Source organism: Chelon labrosus, assembly GCF_963514085.1.
Source record: "Chelon labrosus genome assembly, chromosome: 12".
Classification (NCBI taxonomy): Eukaryota; Metazoa; Chordata; class Actinopteri; order Mugiliformes; family Mugilidae; genus Chelon; species Chelon labrosus.
Window position 1 is genome coordinate 18928768 of NC_140345.1, and position 27301 is coordinate 18956068.

The 27301-nt window shown below is 41.3% G+C and overlaps 2 protein-coding genes across 3 annotated transcripts; one reads left to right on the plus strand and one right to left on the minus strand.

Moving 5' to 3' along the window:
- The first annotated feature begins 719 nt into the window (after nucleotides 1-719).
- On the plus strand, nucleotides 720-2564 carry ccka (cholecystokinin a). Its single transcript, XM_084557137.1, has 3 exons — nucleotides 720-1371; nucleotides 1497-1674; nucleotides 2206-2564. Exons 1-3 carry the CDS (start codon nucleotides 1294-1296, stop codon nucleotides 2343-2345), a joined length of 396 nt encoding a protein of 131 aa, XP_084413263.1. The 5' UTR covers nucleotides 720-1293; the 3' UTR covers nucleotides 2346-2564.
- A 2849-nt stretch (nucleotides 2565-5413) lies between these two features.
- mroh1 (maestro heat-like repeat family member 1) lies at nucleotides 5414-27136 on the minus strand. 2 transcript variants are annotated; one of them, XM_084557103.1, is made up of 45 exons: nucleotides 27002-27136; nucleotides 26163-26273; nucleotides 25861-26006; nucleotides 24695-24826; nucleotides 24390-24552; nucleotides 23784-23882; nucleotides 23461-23612; nucleotides 22396-22536; nucleotides 22206-22298; nucleotides 20732-20810; nucleotides 20268-20381; nucleotides 19639-19712; nucleotides 19171-19293; nucleotides 18955-19062; nucleotides 18729-18873; nucleotides 18288-18328; nucleotides 18000-18141; nucleotides 17752-17804; nucleotides 17528-17635; nucleotides 16881-17000; nucleotides 16656-16778; nucleotides 16407-16553; nucleotides 15857-15883; nucleotides 14386-14508; nucleotides 14175-14254; nucleotides 13887-14028; nucleotides 13681-13776; nucleotides 13079-13183; nucleotides 12777-12912; nucleotides 12542-12654; nucleotides 12248-12400; nucleotides 12060-12116; nucleotides 11774-11871; nucleotides 11452-11617; nucleotides 10734-10903; nucleotides 10510-10647; nucleotides 9903-10017; nucleotides 9646-9792; nucleotides 9257-9323; nucleotides 8979-9100; nucleotides 8725-8874; nucleotides 8488-8622; nucleotides 8186-8288; nucleotides 7845-7910; nucleotides 5414-7752 (listed from the first exon to the last, which is right to left on the minus strand). In XM_084557103.1, exons 2-45 carry the CDS (start codon nucleotides 26182-26184, stop codon nucleotides 7676-7678), a joined length of 4911 nt encoding a protein of 1636 aa, XP_084413229.1. In that variant the 5' UTR covers nucleotides 26185-26273; nucleotides 27002-27136; the 3' UTR covers nucleotides 5414-7675. The 2 variants fall into 2 exon arrangements, with proteins under 2 accessions (XP_084413229.1, XP_084413230.1); XM_084557104.1 differs by lacking the exon at nucleotides 15857-15883.
- Between the last annotated feature and the right edge of the window lie 165 nt (nucleotides 27137-27301).

Sequence of the window (27301 nt, forward strand, 5' to 3'; positions counted from 1 at the left end):
AAGCAGAGAGAAGCTTTCACACACATTACAGTACCACATCATTACCAGCGCGCTGAATAATGAATGAGAGACAATGACCAGCTGCTAACAGGAATTATATTAGCATCAACAGAATGGCTATTTACACCGGCACCGTGTCAGTCTGAACAGATTCATTCAGTTGAACTGATGTGACGAGTTACGGCGATTAAAATGACACTGATGTGAATTCTGCGTTTCATTTGGTTTGTTAAAACGATATCATCCTGATCAATCATCCTGATATATTCTCTACTGTACATTCATATTGATGAAATGATAATGTCATCAAAAGCAGCAATATTGTTCAGACGATTGTTGAAGGATGAACACAATGAGAGAAAGGGAAATTTGTTTAAATACTCACTTCATCAAAGCTTTTCAAAGGAAGCTATTTGAGAAGAAGCAAAAAAGAAGCAGAGGGTAAAAGTGAACAAGTGGATTGACCAAGAGAGGGACTAAGAGACTGAGACAGTGGGGATTTTGAGTTATTGGAGATTGAATGCCTCCGAGCAACTGGCGTTATTGGTTTTATCTAATTGGTTGTTTTCCTCTGGAAGAATGTTCTGGCGTAAAGCTTAATTCGTCACAACTAATGTGCTGCTTTTTTTTTTTTTTCAGACACCAGGACTAATACGGTGTTAGGAAATGAGCAAATCAGTCTGACACATGTAACAGTGCACCAGAAACAACGGCTCTTACATAGAGAAAAAACGTGATGTCAAATCCACAAACGATGTGCTAAGAAGACAAATATACAGTGTTAGAGGATGAAACGAAGTGTTTTTACATATTAGCTTTGAGCAACTTAAAAAAAAATAGAAGAGAAAAGGAAAAATTTGTGTAATTTACTCACTTGGTGCAATAATACTGGCTCCCCTGGGGAATCCTGTTAGAAAAAATTCAGATTCTGAGATAATTGGTGCGTTTCCTCTGGGCTTCTGCTAATGTCAGCGTTCATCACAGCTACGCCACAGTGTGTGTGTGTGTGTGTGTGTAGGAGAGACAAAATGATGTTTGCTGTAGGTTCCAACTAAAACCATCAGAGGTTAATCTCCTCCTTCACCGCTGTGCCTCAGCGAGCGTAAAATGATTTACTGCTGCTTTCTGTAAAACAGTCATTATCTGTGAGATTCTCCCCCTCGACAAGCTGAAAGGAGGCAGTGAAATAGGACAGGGGGAGAAACAGTGAAGAGCAACAGATCTGGGAAATTGCCACAGAAGAGATAAAGTGGATTTAATGTTGTGCTATTTTGTCCTCTTCTCTTTCCAGTCATGAATGTAGGTATCTGTGTGTGTGTTCTCCTGGCTGCTTTGTCCAGCGGTTCCCTGAGTCTGCCTTCACCATCCATGGTAAGACACAGCTTAAAATTGTAAATATTTTTGCATAAAAAGTTACACAAATGTATGATTTAAATAGTGTCTTAAGTTGTAGTAAATAGCTTTTCTAAATCATTCTTCGTTTGCTGCTGTCACAGAAAGCTGAGAGTAAGGCTCTTGTGACAGACAGCCTACCTCCCCCATCACCCATCCGCACACGCCTGGCCCGCTCAGCTCCGGCGTCCCTCTCGGGACAGCTTTCTAACTACAACCAGCCCCTAGAGGACGCTCCAAACAGCCTGAGTCAGCTACTGGCCCGACTCATCTCTAGGAAAGGTAAGTGTTCAGGCTGCCGATGCAGGAGGAAGAAGCGAGATGCATCGAAAGAGAAACTGGACCGAATGTCCACCTTACATCCCTCCCTGGTCTCATTCTGCTCCCCATCTCGTTCTTTCCCTCTTCCCGATGTCCTTCCTTCTGTAGTCTGCTGTCATTCACGCTGTGCTCGAGTCCCACCATCTGGCATTCCCCACCTCCCTCTAGGTTCCTCTCTCCGTCTTTTTCCTCCATCTCTCGTCTCCCTGCCTCCCGACCTCTCTCTCTCTGCTCCCTCTGTCACTGTGTATCTCTGTTTCTAAATCAACACTGTGTGACTGGGAGACGTGCTGAGCTCACTGGTCCCGAAGAACACACAAAGATGGAAATAGAAACAAAACAAGTCATCATGAGTTACTTCAGCACTCTCAGTTGGAAGTTATATAGTATTATTAACAGCGTAGGTAAAAGAGAAAGTGCAGCGCCAAGCTGTCCTCACCACATCCTCTGTGCCGTGACGAATGTTTGTTTTTCTATCACTGTCTCCTTCAGGCTCTCCCTACCAGACCAGATCCTCCCTCACGAGCAGAGCCAGCGGCGTCGCCCCCGGCCACAGGATAAAGGACAGAGATTACCTCGGCTGGATGGACTTTGGAAGACGCAGCGCAGAGGAGTATGAATACTCTTCCTAAAGGCTTGGCTCGACTGCCAAACCCCTGCACCCCCAAAAATCTTAAGCCCTTTTCACACTGCACTTACCGTAACCCAGGGCAAGGTCCTAAAATGATTTTTAGCATCACATCGTAAGCAGGGAGTATAATCCTTTGCCAGAGCACAGATCTGCACATACTGTGAACCCCGAACATCCACGCAGAACTTAAAAGCACTTTCCAAAAAAGTTCCTCACAATATGTCACTAATAATTTTTAAAAACTTGAAAGGAAAAGGGAGACAAGGTCATATTTGTGTATGACTAAACACTGCGCATCTCCAGATATTTCTCTCTTCCCCGGCCAGTCTGTGTCTGTTGGGTTTAAAGATATAAATCATTTAAAAATGGATCATAAAAATATAAAGGCTTTGTGTTTTTCCAAAACACCTGGGCACTGCAGTTTTTGTTTAACTAAATCACCAGAGACTTAAAACCCATATACCCCCATTAGTGCAGGGGGTATGTGGGTTTTATTCAAAATATATATAGATATACAATGAATGGATATAAGTTCAACAGAGTCTTATCATTGGGAGGAGAAGGAACTGACTATAATACGAGACATCGAGCTAGAGAAACTAGACTTAGGCTTCATATTTATGTGATTTAAAGCCTTAAAATTGCTCCCACAGAATTTATTTGGAGTATTTTGTTGAATCTTAACAACCCACTAGAGGTTTGTTTGGCAACGTTGGGAAAAAGCGGAATTTAATCTTGTATCTTTGCTTGGTAGCCCAGAGCCTCAGCTCACTTCAGCAACAAGTGCACCATAAATTCAGTACTTTCACATCACACACACACCTGCATCTAAAGAAATCAATCTTTTTTCTTTTTAATTTCAGTCACAGTATGGAGTCAGAACCACAGAACTTCCCTTAACTCTGGGGCTGAAAAGGCAGCAGCTCTTTCAACCTCAGACTTGTCTGATAAAACGTAACCCTGGGCTAAAACTGTGCAGTGTGAAAAGCACAAAAAAAGAAAATAAAAAATGTCCTGGAGAGCACAAGGTGTCGTCTATATGAGATGCTTGGGAGTCATAATGAAGTTGTGAATGTTAAATCTAAAAGTTAAGACGGCAGAAGATGTTATCTGGGAGGTTATTATATATGTATGTATGTATGTGCTCTGAAAGGTTAAGTTATAAATAAGGATATGTTTTCACCGACTTTCTGTTTTAATAAAAGTCAAAGTAAAACTCTGCTCAGCAGGAAATGCAAATGCATTGTTTTTGGGGATGTTGGGTGATGTTATTAAGTTCTGATGGCGCGGTTGGGGGGCTGATCCCATGCATTTCATGTAGCTACTGCCTGAGTCCAGGACGCAGGAGCGTTATTCAGCTCTGAAGCAGAGAAACTCTGGGCGTCTGTTGTTCCATGAGCATTTGGTGTAATTCACCAGGGCCTCCTTCTGTGAGCAAAACTCTCTCCCCCGGATTAGCAGTGAAACTAATGAGCTGGTTTACTTTAATCCTCATTTATGAAACATATCCTTGCTCATGATTATGGAATTATTAAACAGGATTAATGTGCAACCTCTGTGCTCGGCTTGACTGATTGAAACTAGGAAGCATGCTTGTTTAGTGGACTTGGTATCGACATTTATGGATCTTATCTTGTGCTTATACCGAATGTCTCCTGATGAATTAAATGCTAATGAGAAGTAAAGCGTTCTCTGCCACACTGCTGAACATAAACCTGAATGCTCCCGCTTGTAAATAAGTTATAATAAAATCATGCTTTTACTTTGGAAACGGCCTCTAAATAGATTCTGATTTGATGTAAATTTGTCTGTAAAACTGATATGAAGCAATATAAATGTACCTGTATATGGCTTTTGATGAAAATAACGTGGCGAAAGATCTGAGGCAGGTTTTGATTCGTCAATCTCTCCAGCTGGGAATGAATAAAATACAACATTGACTCACGAATAAAACTCAACTGCCTGCATACACACGCTGAACTAACTGACCACCTGCTGGTATAATCAGACAGGCTTAAAGACAGTGTTTCCACTGCTTTCTCATGCTCCATTACTGTCACATAAACATACGTTGCATGTGCAGATCTGAGAACAGATATTAGTCCGACTACACTGTCGGTTACGTATGGAAATAGGCCACAGGACACAAACCAAGGACATCCCTTTCTCTCATTCTCTCTCCCGCACACAAAAGACTCAATGCACAGCCGACAGAATAAACTCTGTTCAGTTTGCTCCTGTCTGACATAAACAATACTCAGGCAGTACTTGCTGTTCTAGTGCTGTCTGACAGAAAGTAAAGAGGGACCAATCACACGAGACAAATGGGACAAATCAATAAAACACAAATGCAGCAATTTGGTCCAAATGCACATTTACATTGTGTACAGAACATGATGAATAAATAGACGACTCGGTGGCTATAATGAAGAACAGTGAAATATATAGCCGTTAGGTCTTGTTTACATCTTTGCATTTCAATTAACTTGTTTAATCCATTGTCTCGATACATGAAGACTGACTGTCCATGACACAGGACTACTGTGAAATGAAATTAATGACATACTTACTGGTTGGTAGATGATGTAGTGCATAGAGAATATTTTTTCTGTTAATAACCAGAAGGGGTCTTGGGTTAAAAGATACAGTATTAAAGCATGTAGTGGTTTATTGATTTCTATACTTGGCTTTTTACTGCGCCCGTGTGGTCACAGAGAGACATACACGTTCATTGGATGTAAAGTTTTGCAGATGCGTGAAAACAAATTGTTTCTTTAAACACATCCAAGGATGTCATGTATGTGCACAGAGTATATAAAAGCATAGGTAAGACCCTTTAGAACAACTCATGGGTGCAGACAGGTGAAGAATGTGTTTTCAGGTGTTTTCTGAGGGACTCTGAATCAAATATAAAACAATTTTTCAAGAGTTTCAAGAGCAAAAATAATTAAGCTATGTAATATTCTACTATAATTTTAAACATAAAATAAATACTCATAACTAGCAGAGTGACAGTAGAAATGATTTAACACAAATCATAGATCATAAATAAAGATTAAAAACCAACTCTCTGTTTTAACGGATGTTTATTTATTTTATTTTAAATACAGTGATTGCCATAATGCACACTCTCTCGTCTGGTCTGAAAAGTGACATGCACACAATCACAAATCAACACATTCACACGTTTAACTAGCTGAAATAGCCATACCTCCATATGACACACGCACACACACACTGACATGTTAAAAACAAAACAGGAAGACGTGAAAAATCATATCAGTCGTATGAAGTAACAACCTTTAAAATCGAGAACACCCAGATCATAGTGTTAGAAAGTGCTTGAAGCCACAAGTCCTTGCTTGTAGAGCTGTTAAGACAAATATTACTATTCATGTGAGGTTTTTCTGCACTAGAAATAAAAACCTGCCTTGTTACACCTGGAAACCATCACTGCAACAAGCTTTTCTCGTGTACTTGAGTGCAGAACAAAGACAAAGAACACGAGTCTCACTATGAAGGGAATCGGGGAAGGTTTTCCGGTCAGCTCTCAGACCAGGACTGTATGGCAAAGCCCAAAAAGTGCAACAGAAATACCGGGTTGTTTTCATCTCATTGTCTATTGAACGTTTTTGCCACCGAACGAATTCAAACATTGGATTACTCTCCATCCCTCCTTGTTGGCCTTGGAATGGTTTAAAATAGAGACATAATGTTACGTGTACAGACATTCTTACATAATACCCCCCCAAAACACATATTTACACAAAGAGGCCCATAAACCCACAGCAGTACCGTATAAAACCAGACATTAAGTGCATTCAAAGTGAGACAAAAAAAACAACTCATAAACAGAATCCATATGGTGCTATTCTAGTGATGATCAATGAACATTTGGCACTGGTTTCAGCATGGTTACGCTGGACTGTTCTACCTAGCAACACTGATAAATTGTGGATTGATTGGCTGGAACTGGCTAGTTTAGAAAGAGTAATCAATCTCATTTCAGCCTCGCTAACCCGGCTAAAAACAGGACCACTACATATTGTTCATTCCTCCCGTTTGGCTGGCGTGTTTATGAAGGCTAACACCAAAGTTTGGACAATGTTCTTCTGGCAACTAACGTTGATCACTGGAAACTGTAGTGCAGTGTCCAGGTTGGCTATTTAGCTGTAGCAGTGGCAGTGATGTGTAAACATTAATGATGGAAGGAGAGCTTGGCACTGATGTATGAGCAGATTTCAAAAGCGACGGTGAGACTCTCTCTTTACCCTGTTCCGAACAAGCAGGTTCACATGGTAGCTACAGGAGGATTATTATTATTCGTTATCGCCAGTCCTGCTGCTAGAGACTGGTTGTTAAAGTAAAAATGGTTATTGTCTGGTTATTGCTTGCTGACATAATCAACGGCTAAATGATATGGACCACTTAAGACAGCAATGAGACAACAACCATCCTGTTTTCTGTTACTTACATCCTCCATAACTACACTGACTGGATTCTACTCTAGCTCTTGTGCATTTATTCTTATTGGACGTTTCACTTTTTAGTCTTCAACACGGCTCCTTACGTCTAATCATGAGTCTACACGTACGGGATGAAGCCTGGAGCTGACTGAAGTATCCTCGAGTACTATAAAGCGGATTATACTGTAACTATCTTATCTGAAATTCAACTACATTAGCACAAAATGCTGGTATGACCACACAAACATACTGTAGCCAGACACATGAAGTTGTGGTAAAATGTGCAGTACACCCATTTGCACATTTAATATTTGAAGAAACTATATTTATTCTATTTAAAAAAAAAAAAAACTCCTACTTAAGTTCAGTTTTGTTTAACCTCTGCCATTAAAAACGCATGACATATTTCACGGCTAGAGCACAGTATACTTCTGGTATCGTCACACTGACAGAACTCTAAATGCTACAGTCCTCGGTCTCTAAAATATAGTTAAGATTTTACACTTGCTTCAAGTACCATAGTGTTGAAAAGCTAAACAGAGCTAACAGCTAAATATACATGTGCATGAGTGTGAATGTGTATTTTCAGGGTTCATTATTATTGTTTTTAACATTGGTAAATAAACCATTTGGTTTGTCTATGCTTTTTTCCTGTTTTGGTCCCCGTTTTTGGTTTTTAATGAATGTGACAGTGGTGTTATTTGGATAATTATTAAACGGGTGCACATTATCACACACTGTGCTGTATATAATATATTTTCTTTTTCAATTAAAACTCATTAATTTGAGTTTTGCTATTTTTCACCTACTACCACCACTGAATATGGGAAACACTGATATTTGTATGCAGGTCTTTGTGTGTGTGTCAGTGGAAGTGTCCCATGGCCTCTGCAGCCTTCACTCTCACCACAGGGTCTGGGTCTTGGAGCAGCATCACTAAACCTGTGAATGAGCAAACGCACACGTCGGAAGAACGGTTAAAAGCAGGCGACCATCAGAACGGGGTGTGATTTTTGATGGAAAGTTTGCGTCACCTTTAGTGATGGTTGCCATGTTGAGGTGGGAAAAATGCTCCTCTTGAAGATTCCCCAGCAGAAACCCTGAGGATACATCAGTCGTCATTATGATCAGGTTACAGTAGGATTTGTTAAAACTGTTTGTCTATTAAATGAGTATGATAAGTAATCAGGGCCGAACAGTTATTAAATAGAACAATTAGTATCACACAGAGAGGAAAACACTCATTTTGCACTCTCTTCCAGAGCACAGCAACACAGCTTTTTTTTCAATATCCACAGTCATGTCATCGTCGTTCCCTGCCGCTGTAACACCTTAATTTCCCCCGGGGGATAAATAAAGTCCTATCTTATCTTACCTATAAACATGGCTGCTGCTGCTCGGACCTCAGGCCAACTGCTCTTGAAGAACTGGACGACTGAGATGTGGTAGAAGTTCAGCATGCCAGGAAAGTCCTGAATCTGCAACCCACAAAACATGAAACACTGAACATCAAACATGTTTGTCGTGTAGTTAATAAGTATAAACCCTCTCTAACTTCTCTAACAAACCCAACTGCTTCTCAAACAGCTCCGAAGTTTTTGTTTAACTCGAGTTTTTAGCCCACATCAACTTCAAAAAACAACCATCTGCAAACACTCATATTCAACTGCATCTCACCAGGTACTTTGTCAGGTCGTTGATGAACTCTCCATAGTGCAAGCTCTTGTCATCATGGAGGTGGTTCTGAAACATGGCCGTGATCTGCTCTGATCCCACCACAGGAGCGCACACTCGCATCGCATACTTACACGCCTGCACGAATGCAAAAAAAGCGAAACCCGTATTTATAAGAAAACAATGACACTATAAGAAAATCAGCTGTTCTGAAAGTCAATGTTCGATTTCCTGCTGTACCTTGACCACCTGTTGGTTCGGGTCAACCAGATGCAACAGCAGACTGACCAGAACATTGTGGATCTGGTCTTTGAACACCGCCTCTCCTGAGCCAAATTTCGACAGGTTCCCCATTAGATGGATGGAAGCGCAGCGGATCTCATCATTCTCCTGTTTGAGATTCAGAAAGTACTGTTAGCGTAACAGTAAAAAGACGAGGCCTAACAAGTTACTGATTTATCATTATCATCTTGAAGTTTTAAGAGGAAACATACACTCTCCAGGAAGGGTTTGATCTTCATGAAGATGTAGACCACAAGTAAATGGACATTCTTCTTGTCCAGGTAGAGGAGAACTTTAGACAGACCAGACATGGCTTCGAGGGTGATCAGCTTACCTGCAGAAGAGACCAGATATTGTAATATTCATTCATTGTAGGCTAATAAACCATCAGGATGTGGGGAGTGAATGCCGTAACACCCACAAGCAGACCGACAGCTTTACTCTACAATAAATTAGGTGAGCTAGACTAAAGAGCTTAACGTTATCTTACCTGGATCATCTTTCTCCTCCATTCCTGAACTCATGGCTGCCAGCAGCTCTTTGGCGTATTTATTCACCTAATTAGGGAGGAAAGAAGATGAAGAAAGCTAAGCTGGATGGTACGTTAATGTTGTAATTTAGTCTCCAAGAGGTTTCTGTTGTAGTTTTATAATATGTCTTAGGAAAATACTGACATTCCCAACGGCCTCAGAATTCATTAAGTGTTTCCTACATTAAGTTACCCTGCCATTAGCTTACTAAACTGTTGGCCTTTGTGGCTTCTAGACATCAACTGTTGCCTGTGGTGTTCTCATGTTTTACAGCTGATGTTACCTCTTAAAAGCCAATAATTTCATCTGCACCACTTCACACAAAGTGTGTGTTTTTGTGCGTTTCTACCTTTTCAGGTGATCCCGTAGCTATGTTGCCGAGCCCTCGCACAGCCAGCATGCGGACGGTGCAGCAGGGATCCGATATCCTCTCCATCATGTTGTTCATTAGCACGTCTATTAACATCAACTCTGTCACCACATGATGGTTCAGCAGCTGGAAATGAGAGAGAGAGAGAGATGAAAATGTTACACATGATCTTAGAGATTTGATATTAACAGTAACAGTTTGAAGTGCAGGTTAATTTTACAGAGCGTGTTTATCACCTCAGAGAAGAAAGCAGTGACGGTGATTCTCTGGCACTCATAGATGTTATTCAGGCACGGACACAAGCACTCCACGATTGCAGGCAGCCTGGGACCAGAGTGTATAGCCATCGCCCTAGAGACAAGACAAACATATCCAAATTTATAAAGGTATACAAAAGAAAATCCCAGATAGGTTGTGTTTCCAGAGATAAATGTCGGGAGAGGTCGATATCAAGAGGAGAGGAACTATGCAGCTTGCATTAGTACACATGGCATACGACATCAGCAACAACATGGCTCCGCAGATGAAGAGTCTGGGTTTTAAACTAGCCTGTCAGACGTCTAGACCTGTCACCCATTGAAAACATCTGGCGGATTAGGAAACAAAATTCGCCCTAAATTTATTTACATTTTGCTGTAGTGTATACTGACTCTTATAATTATATGGGATATGTTTATTTAGGGATTTTAATATTCAATTAAATAAAAATCTAAACACAGATACGTGTACTGACAATCAGACATTTAGTTTCTGGTGACTTCTAATAGTAATTATTATTTATTTTAACTATTACCAGGGTGCATATTTCTAAAGAGGGTGCTAGCTTAGTATATGTGACTGTACCTTGCTAATAGTGTAACTCCTTTAATGTGAGTACTGGGTTCCTTCATTGCGTCCCAGGCATTGTCTTCATCCAGTCTTTTCGAGACCTCATCTAACTGGGCCCGCGCTAACAAAATTCTCAGCGCATCAGTTGCTACCCTGGAACAGAAAAACAAATTTGTTTTATATAGAATATACAGTGTATACTGTGCATGTGAATACATGCAAACAACACGGATAGCTACCCTGCTACATGGATGGAGGCAGCGTGTTTAGTGTTGTTGTCCTTTGGTGCTGAGACTCCGACGCTAGCTGCCAGTCTGACAACGAGACAGGAGAAGAGCTGAGGGAACAGACCGACTGTCGGCTCCTGACACTGGCCGTTCAATAACAGCTCTTTGAGACCACACGTCATCTGAGGAAAAAAAAAGACACACAAACACATGTGGACACCTGAGAATCATCCTTAAACCATTGCGAATCCTTTCAAAAGAAGATCACTTTATGCACAAGTTACTTTACAACTGTCAGAGGGGATGCATGTTTACATAAAAGTAATGGTGCCTCAGTATCGGTGTAGTGAGTGACAAGTCTTGTGACCAGGTTAATGAATAATTTCCAAGAGGTCTTATTTTGAAGAGCTCAACTTTTGAGAATTAAAAGGACATTACAGGTATAGTGTCTTTCTCAGCAGGGTGCTTTTACATAGCCATCGTACTGACAGCTTGAGAGAAAGATTTATCTCTTAAGATTGATGCTTTGCCTCCTCAGGGTGGAGACACAGACCTGGCCTCAGAGCATTCTCGCTAGCCTGAAGAATGCACATTTGGGTTTACTGTGACTAACCAAGGTTACTTAGCTTTACCCTGAACAGACAATTGCCTCTGAATGAACACAACATGTGCATACGTGAAAGGAATATTCTTCTAAAAACCTGTGTGTGTGTGTGTGTTTGTGACTTACAGCCAGTGGCTGATTGGTGGCCACCTTTGTTGTCCCTCCCCTCAACATCGCCTCCTTCCTGTCTACGTAGGGCGCCATGATGGCGAGTTTCTCCATCACCATCTCCATGATCTGAGTGGCGACGAGGGGGTCTGCTCCCAAAGCCATCCACATCTCACCGGTCCAGCTGCACAAAGACACAAACTTAATGTTTACATGTCTAACTAGAGTTAGACAACAGCAAATGAAAAACAGCAAATGAAATGAGGAGGTAATAACATTAAGTAATTATTTTGTGGTCTTGCTGATGTAGTATATGCCTTTTTATGAACTATATACATACCTGTCATAAGGAAGTGGTTGGTTTACGAGAGCATTGATGACAGTTTGTAGATGCTGAGAAGCGAGGATCAGTACGGTCTGTCCCACTGCCACTCTCACCTGAACAAACACACAATAATGTAATTATAGGTCAAGTGCACATAGATAATACTGCACAATGTTATAAAACAAGTCTCACATTTGCTGTTATAAGTTATTCCGAAAATAATGAAAACAGATCAGTAAGAAAACTATTATATAATAAATGAATGATCTATATGTGACCATATACGTGCGCCCACTCTTACCTGCTCCTCTGTGATGCTCTGCAGACGCACATGTAGCACCTCCAGCATCTCTGGGACCTACCACACACACACCACACAACAAGCACTGTGTTTGATAATCCAAAATAATATTATTATATATAATCAGAGGCTTCAAAAGACGGAACAAAGTGCTGAGGGAGAGAGTAAAATGTGTGTGGGTGAGCTACCAGGTCTTGAAGTCCACCTCCTCTGTTCTTCAGCAAGGTATTTAGGATGACAGATGAGGCTCGGCAGCAGTTCGTCTGACTGTCCACCAGCCCTTCAAACAACATGAACACCAGCGTCGTCAGCTGCTGCTGGGGCAGACGCTTACTCATCACCTGACACACGAAGGAAAAGATGCAGTTACACACGGCAGGACTGATTGCGTGACTAGATCATGGAGGCCGGGGTTAAACCACAATATAGGCAACACAAGATCTTGAACATGCGGGTTAATAAAGTTGAATCTGAGGATGTACCTTCGTGAGGTCTGAGCAGGTCTTGTACAGAACCGAGTGGTCAGGGTTTTCTAAGTGCTCTTTTAGTTGCAGCAAACACTCCGCTCCTTCTTCCTTATAATCTAAGGAAAACCCTGTGGAATCAGAAAGTTTAAGTCAGCTATGGATTATTCTGTTGTTACTTGAATTCCCAAAACTATGCTGCAAAACCACACATAATAAATGCCTTAAAGGTCAAAGCCCCGCGTGTCTGTACCTTCATATCGTAGCTGTATATAAAGCAGAGTGTATATGCAGTCGATAGCCGCGGTGCGTATTGCAGGCTGAGGGTCAGAACAGCGAGGAGACAGTCGACCCAGCAGAGCTCCAAGGTTGTGAAAGGACACCATGTTCTAGAGAGAGTTGCGCACAAAGAAAAAGGTAAGGCTCACTGAAATTTACCTAAAGAGAGAGTAAAGGATTTAATGATTCACAGCAGATGACTGGTTTTTATTGCATGTGTTTGCATGTACAGTATAATTCCTGTATATTATTGTTTATGTGTCTTATTGTGTGTACCTTGACAGTCAGGATGTCCAGGTAGTAAGCCAGTATGTGAGCAGTAGCGGTTACAGCCCTCTCTCTCTCGTGGTCCTGTCCCGAGCTCAGCCATGACTCAATGTGCTGCACAGGACAGTTACACACATCATATCAGACAACACAGACATACTGTATAATGCAGGCCTGTCAGATTTACTTAGTACTGATGTATAGTACTTCATAACAGTCTATTATTACTTTTAATTAGACAGACAAAAATCTGTAAGTTAAAGGAGGGTGGGACAAATAAAAGATAGACAACTTGCCAGTTCATTAGGTACACTAGTGAAAACAAATGCATTATAATATAATAGTTCTTATAGTTTAATTTTTACATATCAGGAAGATTTGGGGGAAAAAATAAAATAAATAAAATCACAGGGTGCTTCAGTGATGATTATGCCGTTAAGTATTTTTGTTTCTCTTCCCTGAAAGCTCACATTGGTGTTTACACTCATTGCATAGGTTTAATGTACAAAAAGTCTGAGATTACTTAACTTTGATTGATTTTGTACATCACAAAACTTAATCATTTAACACAGGTGTTTATACCCAATGTACAAATGAAAAGCAAAGTTTACCTTAAAGACGCTCTGCAAGCCATCAGGTGTGGGATCTCTGGCCAGGACGCTCGTCAGCAGGTCCTTCAGAGCAGCCATCGTGTCTTTGTACAATGCCTGGACAGATTCACAGGGGACATGTTAGTTTGACAACATCACAGCATTTGAGAAACAAGGAGAGGTTTATTATCTAGTCTAAAGTGTGCACATCTCATGCTTTACTTCACCTTCCTCTGCTTGGGATCAAGTATTTCTTCGTCTTTAATTTTCTCTGGAGTGTGTGTTTCAGGCGGAAGAGAAAACACGCTGTTCACGCACACCTTCAGCAAGTCAAAGTTCTCATTTTCAGTCAGTGCAGGGTCCAGTGGCCTGAAGCACTTAAGGTCAAAGAAAAAAAACCTTCGGAAATAACAGAAATGCTTCAAACAGACACAAACTATTTCCTTTTGAGTGTGTGTGATGAACCAGGTCGAAGAGGTGTTGGCTCATACTTGTTTTACCGACATGAAGGATACATAAGGTTGGCACAGGTGGTCATCACCAGATGGCGTACTGGAGTCCTCATTGAATCAGCTGGCTCTGCCTTGATAAAGTCCTGACCAGGAAAGACACAACAACAGGAAGAGACATCACAAAACGACTTGTGAAGTAAATGTCTCCACTTAAACCTTTTTATATTTTGCTGAAACCACAAAACTGGCCTCAATTTGTCTTCATACTACTAACCAGCATAACGTTAATCAGCTCCTGCTTGCGAGCAAAGATGTAGCCTTGTTTCCTCACACACTCAGTGATGGCTCGGCCTATGAGTCCAACACTCTGGATCAAACTGAGTTTCATCGTCAGGTCCTGGATTAGGGCAACACAAATACACAAACGCAGGTGTACGACACAAGAGATAAAAGACAAAGAAAAAAAACAATTCAGGTCAAGTGTCAAGTTTTCAAGAATTAAAGGAACGAGGCACACTGCAGCCCCCATCCCATTAGCAGATGCAACTGTACGGGCAGCTAAAGCAAAAGCACCGACAACCAACATCATTCCAGCAATATTAACGTTATTCAGACCAATCAGGCAATCACTTAATCAATCTAATAATCATATCGTAGATTGATCCTCCATGCCTATGGATGGAGAGAGAGTTTGAAATCAGTGATTAGAGGTGATACAACAGCAAATCATCTGCAGGCTCTGGTCTAAAGAGTGACAAACCAGTTGTTAGTATAAAAAGAATTATAAAAGCCTGTTGACAGTGAGAGTAGTTCTCTGGTGAGTGATTTAAAACCTTTAAGGAAATGTGAATTACTCTTAAAATATACAGTATGAAGACCATTGGTACTGTTTTATTGCCAAAACTGATTACATTACTGTAAAATGTGCCAGCTTAAAACGGCATAAATCAGCTTCACACATAGCAAAATATGAGACCATTAGCAAGCATTAAGCTTTCATTTTAAACACATTTAAAATGACTAAGAGTCTCTTGGTTCACTGTAACCGTTTATTATTTTTTGCAAAATTCTGGGGTATAGTAATGACCCAGGGACGTCACTGAGGCTTTTATTGGATCCCATCTGCTTCATAAATAATGTTAATTTATTTATTAATGCAATCTGTAACCACTACCTTGTGACCATGTCACATTTCAAGCTGACCTCTCCTAATATTGTCCGTATAAATGGAAATTACAAACTCTAAGCTGCCACTTCTCACTTTTCTTTGATGTATAATGTTAAAGATACATTTCACTGTGGTGAGGAAGAGCATTTTCTTTCAACACAATGAGTGCTCTATGTTTTCTCTTTGATATTGTTCCCATAGATACATTTCTGTGAGGAAATAAACCGCATGTGTTTAGAAAATGAACTCCACCCACAACCTTCACTTTCAGTATCCACACGGACTTGATTCACTTTAATTATTAATCATTCACAAATGTCATCTAGGAATACCAAAGTCCGGTGATGCACCACAGTGAAACCTCACACAGATACAGCCGAGGTGATTAAAAAGCTTGAATAAAAAAGCTTCATTGTTCTCAAGCGGCACTTCGTCATCGACTCTCGGGTAAGATTAGATTTAGTGACGGCATCACCACACGTGTGAGGACAGATGAGGACAGAGGAAGTAGGAAATGTTAACTAGCAAGGACAGGAAAACAAAGAAATGCAGAGCTCCTGTTTTCATGTGACGATACCTTTGTCTCTACTTTAATCCCCAGAACCTGTATGAAAAAGAAGTCATAAAGTAAAGAGCTTGCATGCATACAATCCTAAAACCTACAGCTACAGCACACAGTGAGTAGGAGGCTAATGATGCACTGTTAAATGAGGGTCCTTCTGTAGCATAATGTGATATGGTATGAATGTTTCATATCAGCTATATTAGCACTTAACTTCTACGCTCTACGGTGAAATGGATTAGTTGAATTTAGCTGGAATAAACTTCCTGCTCTTCATTCGTGTCTATAGACATTAAAAAAAAACTAATTTAAATGATTCACTGCAAATGATATCAGTGCTGGGCTTGTGCATCTCAAATACATCAACAAACCTTCAACAGTTTGTCACAGCATGTGCAGTCTGATCACTTCAGTGATACAGGTATGTCTAAAATGATGTTGATCCTACAGCCTAGAGAAGGCAACCCAGGTTTCTCAATAACGCCACCATCCCAGTATTCTCCTCTCTATAACACATAAAGGTTATGATTTAACCCTTGTACTGTTCCCTCAGCATTCTCTTTACCTTGGTATTGAAGTGTTTGCTGATGCAGCGGAGGATGTCTTGATCAATGCGGTTCAGCAGCTTTTCAGGTGGTGCGTTCAGAGCCACCTGACCATAGCACAGGATCAACGTGCTTTTCACCTTCTCCACCTCAACGTCGTTACGTTCCTGAGGCGAGACAGATTGAGGCTGAAGCTACTTGTACACTATCAATGACACTTATCAGCTGTATAACACAATGTTTTAACTATCTATAACAGCTGTTCCTACTTTGAGCAGGTTGAAGATGCTCTGCGACTTCTTGAAGGCATCCGACTTGCCGAACTCATCCAGCTTGGCTAGAGTTCCCTCCAAGTGGCTGTTGGCACACAGACCGATGCCCATCGCAACTCCCTGACAGACACAGGTGACGAGTGCACAAGAGTGAAAAAACACATTATAAATGAATGGCAAATGCTTTCTGCGAGAGAAACGGCCACATGGCGGCAGTGGTACCTCTCTTTCGACTGCATCGTGGTGTCGTGCTGTGAGGAGGAGTTCCTGCAGGTGTTTCCTAACCACCTCCTTATTGAAACACTGTTGGAGAGCAACTCCTACACATCGATACAGAAAGCTCTAAAGACAAGGAAAAATAAAACATGATATTATTGTAATTTGTGTTTTACTTTGTAATTTTCACATCCACGCTTCTTGTCATTGTGTTTCCTGTAATTGTGCAGCAAGATCAAGTTGTTTCTGAAAGGTTTAAATTCACTGTTGATAGGGAAACTGAACATTAAGTCTTCAGTGGCACTGTATTTAACGCATTCACCTTTAAGTGTACATGCTCTAGACTGGAGCAAGTCTTTCATAGTGCCTTTAATTGTTTCAAGTTGTTGTTATGTTGAGCAAAAATAAGTGATGTTGCAATGCCACTCACGAGCCAGCTTAGGCCACTGTCGGTGGCGCAAACGCAAACTGACAAAATGTGTGTAGAAGCTGTTACCCTCAGAGAGAAGTACCTCCTGTGGCGGTTATCACTGGCTTTCTTTAAGGAAACCATAGGCACCACTATCAGCCTTTTCACTTTAAATATGACTTGCACGAAGCTCTAAACTAGACTCGGGATACATTACAGCTGTTGCCGGTGATAAAGCACCTACCTTCTCCTCCAGGTCGTTGTTATATGTGGAGAGGTATCTTGTTGCCTCAGCCGTCAACTGACACACCCACTTGTCATCATCGATCGCCGTCAGGGTTTTAGACAAGAACTGGAGACAAATTTTGAATTAAAGCCAAACAATAATAACTACTATCTCTTCATGCATAAATGGGAATATATTTGACATGTTTGGACCACATTTAATGTGAATGAAATAGTATTCACCTTCAGTAGCTTCTCATCCCACTGCTTCTTATCCAGACTCTCTGCCGTCGACTCTGTACAAAACAGCAACACGTGGTCAGATTGCTCTTCTGTAGAGGTGAAAACTAAGAGCATGATAAACCCTGTACCCTGTACAAGCACACTGAAATATCAGTTCTGGTGTCACTACAGGAAGGCGAGTCTTCCTCTAAAGCCATTCCTTAACACAAACAAATGAATTAAAAGATTACGTCCATGTGTTTCCTCACCCTCTATCACTGAAAGCAGAGGAGGTATCTCTTTCTCCCAGACTATCTCCGTATTGGGATGAATGTTGATACTGAGGATTTGGAGGAGAGACAGGGATGGAGCTCCGTGACCTCGGCCATTGAATGGAAATGCTGCATTCACCTACAAAACACACGTAGACAGTCAGATACTTGTCACGGAGGATAGAAAATACCGTCGTATTTATTTCAGAAAAACAGGAATAAATCTGTGCGACTTGAGTAGGAGTATTGTGTTGCCTTTTATTTTTAATGTGTGTATTTCCTTACCAGCAGTCTGATCATTAGTGTTTGACGAGAAGGGAGATTGACTGGAGGAGAGAGAGCGAGAGAGACTATATCTTGAAAATGATCAACACATGACAAGTGACAGCTTTTGTGCCTTAAAAAATAATTTGTAATGACATTTATTCCATCTCTGCATGTCCCATTGTAACATATACAAACTAAAATTGAGTTCAACATACAGTACCCAGGATATATTTTTGTTATCGGACTGCACTGAGCCAAAAGATCATAACCTCACTAAGCAGTGTCACGGTGTTCTTTCCAAAAAATTTACATTTAGCGGGTTAGATTTGCAGCATACAGAAACTTACCGTAGCTACATAGGAACCCGAGTAAGACATGAACAACCTGAAAACCCAGGATTCGACCTAAATATACCTGGATAACCTCAAACCCTGCTTCAATTTTAAATATTCCACATACCTTCCTGTGTAAAGTCTATGTTAAAGCTGGGCTCCTGGTTATTTTTCTTCTTGTTGCCCAGGACTATCAGACTCTTACAGAGAGGAGTGGTAGCGTTGCTGTACTGTGGAGGGGTCAGATAGTACAGGAGCTTGGGCCATAGCACCTTCAAACAACAAAACATACATGTTACAAACAAATTTTCTATACTGATGACAGTTTATTATCAAATGGACACTGCACGTACATCAGCTAGTCGTCCAACAGTAGTGGTCAGGAGGTGAAGGGTGTTGTCACACATCGTCCTCAGGGCCTCATTAGTCACCTCCTCTGGATCTGTGGGCCTCTGGCCTCGCTGGAGACACACAGTCGCACACACTGATTTTAACACATATTCTGGAGAAGCTGTGGCATAGTGGTTAAAGATAATTAAGATGAAAATTAGTGCAAAACGGATATGTACCTGGTATGTGTCATGTAAAGCACAGTGCTGAACTATGAATCTAACCAGTAACTCCCCTCCCTCTAACTCCAGGTAGCCATGATGGGCCATGGCACTGATCACTTGGACCACGCGCTTCTTCACCTAGACAAACAGAAACAAGAGACACAGATCATAACAACGACACAATTAAGCTTGGGCTAAGACTATAGGAGTTTAAAAACCATACTGGATTTTGAAATCAGGCTGCACCACAACCTTAACTTCAAACGTCTTTTAAAACTAAATCGTGGCACACACCAAAATATATAACTTTGATGGGAAGCAGTCTGAAAAGTGACGGTAAAACCCCTACAAGCTGGCTCAAAAACTCTTGCAGCCTGAGCAACTGAAAAACTAGGAAAAAAATAAACAAGAAAAGCCAATTTCCTTCAGAGTAGACCAAAACTAGTCACACAGCCACAGAGTCAGTGTGTTCATGTGTGTTACCTTGTTGCTGTGGTCAGCCATTGGCTGTCGGATGCTGGCCAGAATCAGCAGCTTTTTGCTCTCCATCGTAGAAGCTGTAAAAAAAACACATAAAAATTCAGCTGGACGTCGATGTTATCAGCAAATATAACAGAGAAAATATACGTAAAGGTGGATTTTTATGTAGTTAGCATTAAAGTCCACTTCTATGAATTAGTAAATTAGTAAATTAGTAAAAGTAAAGTGCTTTATTTGTCATTATACAACGAAATTTCATGGTCGGATGGAGGGTTAGTCCTGAGCCGCTGCGACTACGCGCGCCGCCACTGTAGGCCAACCTGACCTGGCGCCTAGCACCTAGCATATTTTGATGATGGGAGGAAACCGGAGCGCCCGGAGAAAACCCATGCAAACACGGGGAGAACATGTAAACTCCACACAGAAAGGCCCTGAGAATCGAAACATCTCTGCCCCGGGGATTCGAACCGAGGACCTTCCTGCTGTGAGGCACCAGTGCTAACCACTATTCCACCGTCGATTCATTTAATGAATTCTGTTTTTTAAATCTCCAATCAATCGCTGAGTAACAGATAAGGGTGTATGTGTGGTGATGTATATCATGCATGCTTCTGTTCATCATATTTGCTCACGGGTGGAGTTGATGAGGTGGCGAAGCACAGCCAAGGAGCCCATCCTGCTTCGCTCATTAGTGTTCTCCAGCTTCTGAAGAACAAACATAACCAGCCGGTCTGGGAAGGAGTTCGCTAGGTGGAGAGGAGTAGAGGAAAAAAAAAAACAATACTGTCAGAGAAATAACTTTAAAGGGTAGAGCAAAAAAGGCCAGAAAGGAAGCAAGAAAAAGGAGAAGGAGAGGGAGAGGGAAGGCCCAGCCATCACAGTTAATATGATTATCTTGTGGTGGAGTCTGGCTCACTAATGCATGATCTCATTACTGCTCTTGTGACTACATAGAACTACAACAGATAGAAAGTCACGGTTGCTGCTGGACATACACTTCAATTGTTCAACACAGACCTTTTCGTATATATTATTTTAGACTTTAGCATAGTTTAGTTTAGAAGTGAGTCAAAACAGAAACAAAAAAAATCAGTACCAAGCAAACTGAAGCAGCGCAGGACCTCATTGTGGTTCTTTACTGTAGGTGGGTTACTGTAATCAATCGGGGCAGACACCTGGAGAGAGACAAATAAAATGTTACATTGGAAATAATATCAAGCAGCATGACATGTTCTCTATAATTAAAGGTTTGTATCCATGGTGTAGTAATTTATATTAATAATAAGAAATGAGGAAACAATAGTATGAATGTTGCGCAGTGGCTATTATTTGTTCTGGGAATCACACAAGCTCACTTTAAATTTCTGAACTGGAAATGAGAATTTGTAAAGCTTTTCCAAAACCACCCTTTGAATTCTGGAAACCGTGTTTGCTTGTATTTACAAATGCGCTTATAAGATGTGGCGCAAGATTACAACTGGAAGGGTGACCATAACTGCAGTGTCAGGTGCTGGTGCTACAAGATTCAGCAGAAATATGATCACTCAGTGCGTGTCGTCGATAAAGTTGTGGTAGAATTGTGTAACCGTCATGGCATCGGGCCAAGTGTCAGCTGAGTCACAAGGTTATGAAAACATCTGACTACGGTGACTGACTGTCATTTGACACATCTGAAACAAAACAATGTAGGTAAACAACCCAGAAAGAGTAATCCAGTCCAGTATTCTGGCTTTTAGCATGAACACTTGTTGAACAACACAAGACAAACCTTTTACTACCACTGATATCTCAATTACACTTTGATGCTGAAGCAGATTTGTCCCAATGTTGTCAAGAATATGTAAGACCATTCCAGCATGTGTCCAACGTGTATACAGTTCATCTGCACCGATCAGGCATAACATTATGACCACCTTCCTAATATTGTGTAGGTGTCTCTTGTGCCTCCAAAACAGTTCTGGCTCATCAGAGAATGGACATGGGCCTTCTGAGGGTGTCCTGTGGTGTCTGGCAACAGAATGTAGTTGGTGAGGGGGCCTTTGGGTCCTATGGGTTGAGGGGAGGGGCCTCTGTGGATCAGGCTTGTTCCAGGACACCCCACAGATACTTGATCATTCTGGGATCTAGTGAATTTGGAGGCCAGGTCAACACCTTGTGCTGTTTTTCATGTTTTTTGAGTTGGTCCTAACCTGTTTTTGTGTGTCAGGCTGCATCCTGCTGGGGATGGCTGCTGTCATCAAGGAGTGTCATTGCTATGGGATGGGGGTGCCTGGTCAAGTCTAGGTGGGTGGTACATGTCTAAGTAACATCTACATGAATGCCAGGTCCAAAAGTTTCTCAGCAGAACATTGTATTGTCACAAGATGTTGTTTACCTGTTATGTCAGTGGTCATAATGTTGTGGCTGATCAGTGTATTTTTCTATCATTTCACTGCGAAACAGAGATAATACTTCATCCTCTATGCAGGCAGGCGTGTGCTGTGTTCGTCACCTTTTTCTAAATAGCTGCATCAGTCATCTGGTTCACTTAAGACTACATGTGCGGCATTTCCTGTGTATTTAAACTGTACCTGTTGATGCAGAGCAAAGAGAAGACCTTCCAGTTGTGTCTCCAGCACCCTGCTGCCCATGTTGACAGAAGCATCAAGAACCAGGCACAGACTCTGGTCAGAATAAAAACATCCAATGTTCAGACTCAGATTAGGTGCTTCTTAGCTGACAGAAACAAGAGGTTCATTCATCACTTCACCCTGTACCCACCTTGCTAATGATGTAGTGCTCGTTGTTTTTCTTGTACAGTGACAGTATGGCAGGAATGAGTTTGGGAATCTGCTCCTCCAGTTTGTCACTGGCCATCAGATGGCACATAGAGCCCACCGCCTCCGCCACTGTCAGCCTCAGCTGGAGTCCAGAGAGACAGAAAGACAGGCAGAAAGTGAGACATGACATAGATTAGGTGAGCTAAATAAATCAAGGGGAATGCAGACACAGCATTTTAAAAATAATATAAGGCACATAATTGCGCTATAACTTGTGGTAACATAAAAGAAAACACTGTAAATCCACTTAGGTTTTCATAGTTTTATGCTTTACACTCTTGAACTGATAAGTGGGCACCACAAAAAAAGAGCAGACGTTATTAAAGTTAATCTTCTTTAACAGTACAGAAATCTTTCTGAGGTAATTTATTTTTGTTTCCAAAACTCCTCACTCTAAACGTTGTTCCAAAGAACCACAATTAACTGTAATGAGTTCCTTGCTTTCTGTAATGCAGCACAAAGACACAGAGGATTCACTGTTGGCCCCAGTAAACACGGACATTTAGTGCAGACTTAGTAAACTCAGTAAACTCCGCACACAAAAAGAAAGAAACTTGTGTGGTTACTACGCTGTTATGGCCCTATAGAGAATATACTTTCACAGACTCTACCAGGTGACAGGGCTGAGATGTAGGTCACGGTGGTTTCCATGTGGTTTTACTCAATTTGGGAACAGAAAATGAGACTAAAAAGCCCCCTCGCGGTGCTTTTTCTTTGATGAAAATCATCTATTACATGACAATTTTCTCACTCAGAAGTGGATAATTTCTAAGGAGACTTGGGGAAACCAGACTAAACAAAAATACCACCTTTGGGATTTCTGTTTTTGGCCTCAAAAACTGAAACATTAGTTCATTTGTGGTAATTTGAAAGTAAGTATTCTGCGTTATCTTGCAGTTTATTCATCGTTAATATCCAAAACTACTGCACACAAGACATGACTTAATGCCAAATGTGGGCAGCCTGTACAGTCCACCAGTATATTTCTAATCAACTCACAGCTTACCTTGGGCTCCCTGCTTTGTAACCAGTTGTTGAAGAGGGTGTCGAAGGCAACACAGATTTCACTGGAGAATGTGTCTTTTCTGACTGTTGGGTCTGGGGCCTTGTCTAGGTTGGCCAAGTACTCCAAGATGCTTTCACTGAAATGACATAGAGCTGCAGGAAAAAGGGGAAAAACATGTGATGATGTAAAAGAAAAAAAAAAGAGGAAGAGGAAATTCATATTTTGTGGTTTATTTTGAGTTGTTTAGGCAACAAAACTATTTACATAAAATACCCACATGTAATGCTTCAGTGTTTCACAGAAGTAAGTTGGGAGGTTCTTACCAGAAGAAAAGACCCACTTCATGTTGTCCTGTTTGGCCATGCTCAACATGGGCAACATGGTGCCGAGAATAGCATTCAGGAAGGGCACCATGCCATAAACTAGAGAAGAACGACCGCAGAGTTAATGGCACATTATTGCTTTCCACTTCCTCTACAAGGCTCGGAGATATACATGTGCATGCTACTCAATATTTTCAGGCTTCTAATATCAGCGTTAATGGTGGAGGACAAAACAATCTGTACTTCAGGCTACATATGGCTGTTAATAATTCATTTGACAACACACTGATCAGCTCAGAGGCTTTTTAAAATGTCTTATACACGTCAGTTTGAGCAAAGAGTTCCATAATTATCAAAGAAAAAACAAACAAAAACAATCCTATTTATGATCCTTTACTAGAGAGGGCTTCTAGACAAACATATTCTGGAGTTGTGCAAAATGCTTGGCATGCCGATGCTGTCCCTGGTCAGGTTTAACGGGTTTGTGCGTTTCCCAACAGCCCCTGATGAACTGCCTTGTGAGGCCAAGCTGGAACTTCCCATAAATGTATGTGGTCTTCTGTGCACATTTTCTCTCTGAGTGTACGTGAGTTAATCGTTTCTTACCATTTGAATCAGAGAGGTTGGCTAGTGTTTGGACCACAAAGAAGTGAGGCAGGATCCCCGGCTGGAACTTGCTCAGTATCTCCTCCATGATCTCATTGATGTACTTGTTACCCACGGCAACCAAGATATTACTGGCGGCCTGCTGCCAGTCAGGAACAACGTCCTGAGCCAAGCAGGAAGAAAAAGTAACAAGGATGTAAGGAAGAGACTCTGTAATGTTTTAACACAGGCAGCAATACTAAATCATGTCATGTCTGCCCTCTTCATTAAAACGAGCGTGTACAATTAAAGTGAAATATTATTACCTTTGATCGGGTCATCTCGTCTGAGGCCAGGGAGATTATACTCTTTATTCTGTTAGAACTGATATCGTCTATTCGGCAGCGGGCTATCAGCTCAATGGTCTGAAGAATCACAACTCTGTGGCTCACTACCAACTATGGAAGGAGGAGGAGGAGGAGATGAAGAGGAAAAGGGAGATGGTAAGTGAAGGAGGGAGGCAGATATAACCACAACCAATTAGATCAATTCATTCATCTGCAACATAGAGATGTAAAATTCCTATTAAGTGAAAGAATTGCTACACAAAAAAGAAAATAAGATTCAGCAACATCTTAGTAAAACTGACTTCCCCTGTGTGACAGACATTTCTTCATCGTCGACTGATAATCACAAGGTTCATTCAGAGCTCTACAGTGAAAACCTCTAAGCTGCCACCGTTATACAACGATAAAATTAATATAATGACATTTTAAGACTGGTGAGCAAATAAAACATGCAATGGGAGAAATGTACAGTTCTGGATATTGTGATAGACAGTTTAAAGGCAATTTTTCACTCTATTAATGAAGGAAATAGTCACCATATTAATTGATAACTATTCATCTTGCTTGATCTGTGGTAAATGTACAAAGAACTAGCAATTGCAGTGTTTAAAATTTGGACGTATGAACCTCCAAGAGGAATGTCGAGTTAAACGATATAACAGGCCGCATGCTAGGAGCTGTGAGAGACGTCTATGTGTTAACAGATTTTTAGGATTAGAGGAAGACTATTTTTAGCTTTTGTTGGTAGAGTCGAGACTTATCTTTATTAAACCCACTTCATATACTACAGGTTCTTCCAACGCTGACACCAATTTGAATGTTTACTGTAAGACAATAAACCACTTAATAACAGCTGCAGTAGAGTCAGGCACTCCTGAGTAGAACCATTAATCTTCGACGGTCAGTCCATTAGATTTATGAGCAGAGATCAACTATCGTTAGATGGATTCATTTTTTTTTTTTAGTATGCTTATCACCCTATGAGCTATTTGCTTTCTGCTTGATAATATGCAGCAGCAATCGTGATAACGGCAGCAGTCATATCTCCCCGCAGAATGATTTTATAAAAAGCTGTGACTTGTGACTGATGCTACATTTAAAATAATGGGGGTGTATTCTGTTTTTGTTTGTTTTTTTTTTTTTACCTTGGGATGTTTCAGCAGGTAGTCTTGACACATGGCTAACACTCGGTCTGGCTGCTGTTTCCCCAGAGTCAACATAGACTTTCTGACCTGCTCCTGGACCTCCGAGTCTTTATCGTTGGCTGCGTCCAGAAGAGCCAGGGTCACCTCTAGAGGGACAACAAATCGCAACAAGGGCACGTCTGAGCAGGATGTTTAAATGTAAAAAAATAAGGAGAGAAGAGTGGAGGAATTGCACATGGCTAGACAAGTGTGATCTGAACAAAAATATGGATGGCTTAGAACTTAGAAGAGAAGAGACTCACGCTCAACATCTGTCTCATCCATGGTGGGCAGAAGTGGGCTGGCTTCTTAGAGCCAGTGGCCAAGGATGGATGGTTCCTCCTGGAGAACAGATCAGCAGGGGCTCTCTGGAGCTGAGGAACGTAATATGATTAATATTTCTGCAAAATACACTGGCTGTGAGACCAGACTCTAAAAACTACTTTTTAAAGTGTTTCTATCTGCATTTCTACATAATTTCACAGTGAGATGCATTTTCTGTTCGTGTCAAATGCATTTTAATAAAAATGTCAAATCAAATACAACAATATAACCAAGCCAGGGGCAAAACAGGTTTGTTATGTTAGTATAAATGAAGCTACAGTAGTTGGTTTGGATTTAACTAAAGAAGTCATAGCTGCTGCTGCTGCTCATTCACTTAAGCTTAAGCTGTACACAAGAGCAGCCACTGACCTCTGCAGAGGCTTCACAAAAACAAACACTGAGACATTACTGATATCCTGACTGAATTATATCCGGAAGCTGTTACAGCCTGATTAAACACACAGACCTGACTGTCACGTCTATTACCTGCACAGTTAATGAGCACCACCACCAGCCAGCTACTATAAAATCACCTCATTAAAGTCAAACACGCTTTGCGAGTGCTGTCTGAGCAAAACAGTCTGATTAAAGTGTTTAGTAGCTGGCGTTTTAATTTAATATTTAGCTTTTTTTTCCTCGGGTGGGGGATGCTGCTACAGCTGCAGCGAGCTAACGCACTGACGCACGTTAGCATGCTAACTAGCCGCCGCTGCTACGGAAGCGTCGCTAGCCTCCTCAATGAAGGGACAACACAGCTTTGTCAATAAAGATAACTCACCAACTCCCCAGAAGCGTCCGCCAAACGACAAACTCTCTCCGCTTGACTAGTTATTGAGTAGGATTTTTAAACCGGGAATCCTCCCTGTCAGTGCTACACTTAAGGTTAGCGGTGTGACTGCAGGTGTAAACCATGTAAACACGCCTGGTCATGTGCTTCAAGTCAGCAGGAACGTATCAGGCAGGGGGCGTGTCCAGGGTCCAGCACTGGGACACATAGAGCTGCTACCGGCACTGTTGTAATGACACCACCCTCACTACCACTTTAATAAATATCTGTCTTTTACAAAAAAAAAAAAAA